Below are 2,947 nucleotides of genomic sequence, written 5' to 3' on the forward strand. Positions count from 1 at the left end.
TTGTGTTTTTTATTTAATATTGTGTCTGGAAACAATCTTCTTACTTACCTATTTTCCGTTTAGGAATCAATAAACTACTTTCTACTTCCTTAATTCTGTTGCTGCATTTCAAGAGGAAGCAAAAGAGAAAAATAAGAGCTTTTGATTAGATAAGGTAACTGTTGTTTATGACTTACAGACAGAAGTGGAATAAAAGGGGCAGGACTGATAGTGTCAATAAAGATCAACCAAACCCATAAATATCAGACGCAAAGAGAAGCAAGTGAAATCTTCGTCTTCTATCCTAAATACAGATTCATTCAAACAGATGAATATGAAGACGCTGGCGTTATTCTCACTCAGCCTGGCAGGTACGACATTTCGTTACAGCATTCCTCCACAAATGTTTACGTTTTTCCAATTCTGAGTTTGAGATCGGTCAAAGAAGACTATGTTTAAAGTTAAAATGCATTTACATGTGCTTTAGTAGGTAGGTTTGGTAACCTCCATGTAGAGAGTGAAGTTATCACCAACAGCGTGTTCATTTCATCAAAACAAGTACGAATCATTCTTATTGTTGTTTATTAAACTAGAGGATTGTAGCAACTACTAAACTTGAAAATCACCATATGAAAACACAACCTGACCTAACATGACTCAGCAGTTTCCTGTTTTACCGTCTGCATCCAAAGTCACATTTTCTAATAATTCCTACAATGGCGGCAGGTAAGGCAATCTGCATCATTTCACCAGCATTGGTATCTGTTATTTGGTCCCTGCAGTGGCTCTGGGAATGTCACCACTTGCTCCTGGTGTGGAACATAGCCCCGAGTTGAGTCCTATGCTGGGAGACCTGCTTCCTGTGCAGGGTCATGTGGTGGTGGAGGAACCTGCGCCACAAGTCAGGCCAGGATCCGAGGAGAAGAAGGAAGAATTGTCTCCGAAGCACAGTGGGGAAGTACTAGAGATCCGGGAAAAGCCACAAGTTGGCGAGGAGCCAGGCGGCGAAGTAAGCGCAGAGATTAAGAAAGAACCAGATGTCGAAGCGGGGCCAGATGTAAAGGAGGATCTAGAGGCTGAGGTGGAGCCAGAAGTTCATCTGAATCCAGAGGTTATGGTTAAAGTAAACGCCGATGCAGAGCCGGAGGTTGAGATGGCGCTGATTGACCTTGAAGGGAAGCTTGAAACGGGCCAGGATTTAGAAGAGAGGCACATTGACATGGAGGGAAAATATGGAATGGGTGAGCCAATCATGGAGCTGGAACCACTGGAGGAAGACAGCATGCAGTTTTCACAAGTGGAAAACCATTTGATGGCAGCGTTTCAGAATCACAATTCGGTCAGTCTCCCTCTCGCAAATAGGAGTGATATTGATTACGAAGAACCAATCATGGAGCTGGAGCCTGAAGAGGTCGGTCAGCAGGTCATGCCACGGGCTAGTATCGTGGAAGAAGGGGAGAAGCGGTCTTCAGTGGGTCTCCCAGAAATGGAAGGTCACAATAGTGTGGCATTGAGAAAACAGCCATTGAGGCAGGGAGTGAAAAACCCAGAAGAAACAAGACCATCACCAAATCAAGACAATGAAGGTAAAGACATAAACACAGCGAGGAAAGAGGGAATAAATGCAACAAGGACGAAATGTTGTTCTTTAGGTACACTGGAGTTTTGTTTAAGATTTGGAAAATAAAAGTGAACCTATCCTTAAATTTGAATCCAACCTGTCATTGCTGTAATTTCACATTTGACCACAGGGAAGAGCCATTGTCCTGGTGTGCTGCTCCACGGGACGTGTTACCAGTTCTTCACGGGGCCAAAGACGGCCTCGGATGCAGAGGTATTAACACTGTGTGTGCGTCATAGATTCACCAGGAAACCTTTATGAAATTAAACTTATTAAGCGACACACAGCACGGTCCATAATCTCACTCTGTCGAATCCCTTTCGTTGCAGTTCTTCTGCCAGGAGCATTTCGCCGCGGGACACCTGGCCTCCATCACCGGCCAACGCATCCACAGAGAGGTGATGAACATGATGCTGCAGCAAAACGGATTCCTCACTCGCACCTGGATCGGAGGATTACGATATTTAAAGGTGTGTGTGTGTAATGAGTCAGATAGTAACGGGTCTTATGATGCTCATGATGTATTCCCCACCTTCACTAATCACATAATCAAACGCGGTTTATTTCATTGCTGTGTTTGTATGTGGGAAATAAATTGAATTAACAAGCCCCTCATGTGATTATCCATCAATTAACCACCTGCTGTCTGTCAGACCGGCCGCTTTATCTGGTTGGACGGATCCCACTGGAGCTACGCTGACTGGCTGTGGGGGGAGCCCAATAACACGTCGAATCTTGAGGACTGTGTGGAAGTGCTGCCACGAGGTGAGAGTCACAATGCTGTAGCTGAACTGGAGGGAGAAAAATACTTTTATGTTACACTAAAGAAGAATGTCAACCGATGTGTCTGACTTTCGGATCTGCTTATTGTTTCAGGGAAGTTCAATGACTTCACATGCTGGGAAGCGCAGCCATTTATCTGCTCCTACCCCTTTCAGTGAGTTGGCTGCTCATTTGTGCAATTTGATGCATGATTGGCTGAAGGAATTAAACATAAAACATTTTATTCAATTCAACGGGAAGATCAGAACAACTATATATCCTGTAAATAAAAAATTACTTCTATTTATTCATGACCTTGTTGTGGTTATATCCCTAAAAAAGCAAGCCATAATTTCAATGTGTCCTTTGTACCTGTTGGGTTCCGTAAACGATCCATCCTTGTGGTGCCGTGCTAAGCCGATGAAAGCTGCTCACAATGAGATTTCAGGTTCACTGTCGGCAGCATTGCTGTCATTCTGTCAGAGTTGCATCTGGACTCACTGGATTCCAACCCTGGCCTTCCCTCTATAAAGTACAGCAGCTTAGCGCCCATTAACTGATATGCACACACTCGCGCTGCACATG

The 2,947-nt window shown here is 44.2% G+C and overlaps 1 protein-coding gene across 1 annotated transcript; it reads left to right on the forward strand.

Moving 5' to 3' along the window:
- The first annotated feature begins 288 nt into the window (after positions 1-288).
- Positions 289-2,671, forward strand: LOC120834460 (uncharacterized). Its single transcript, XM_040202457.2, has 6 exons — positions 289-350; positions 762-1,565; positions 1,731-1,813; positions 1,930-2,070; positions 2,254-2,365; positions 2,477-2,671. The coding sequence occupies exons 1-6, from the start codon at positions 308-310 to the stop codon at positions 2,539-2,541; spliced, it is 1,248 nt and encodes a 415-aa protein (XP_040058391.2). The 5' UTR covers positions 289-307; the 3' UTR covers positions 2,542-2,671.
- The last annotated feature ends 276 nt before the right edge of the window (positions 2,672-2,947 follow it).

The sequence above is a fragment of the Gasterosteus aculeatus genome, chromosome 16, assembly GCF_964276395.1.
Source record: "Gasterosteus aculeatus chromosome 16, fGasAcu3.hap1.1, whole genome shotgun sequence".
In the NCBI taxonomy this organism is placed as follows: domain Eukaryota; kingdom Metazoa; phylum Chordata; class Actinopteri; order Perciformes; family Gasterosteidae; genus Gasterosteus; species Gasterosteus aculeatus.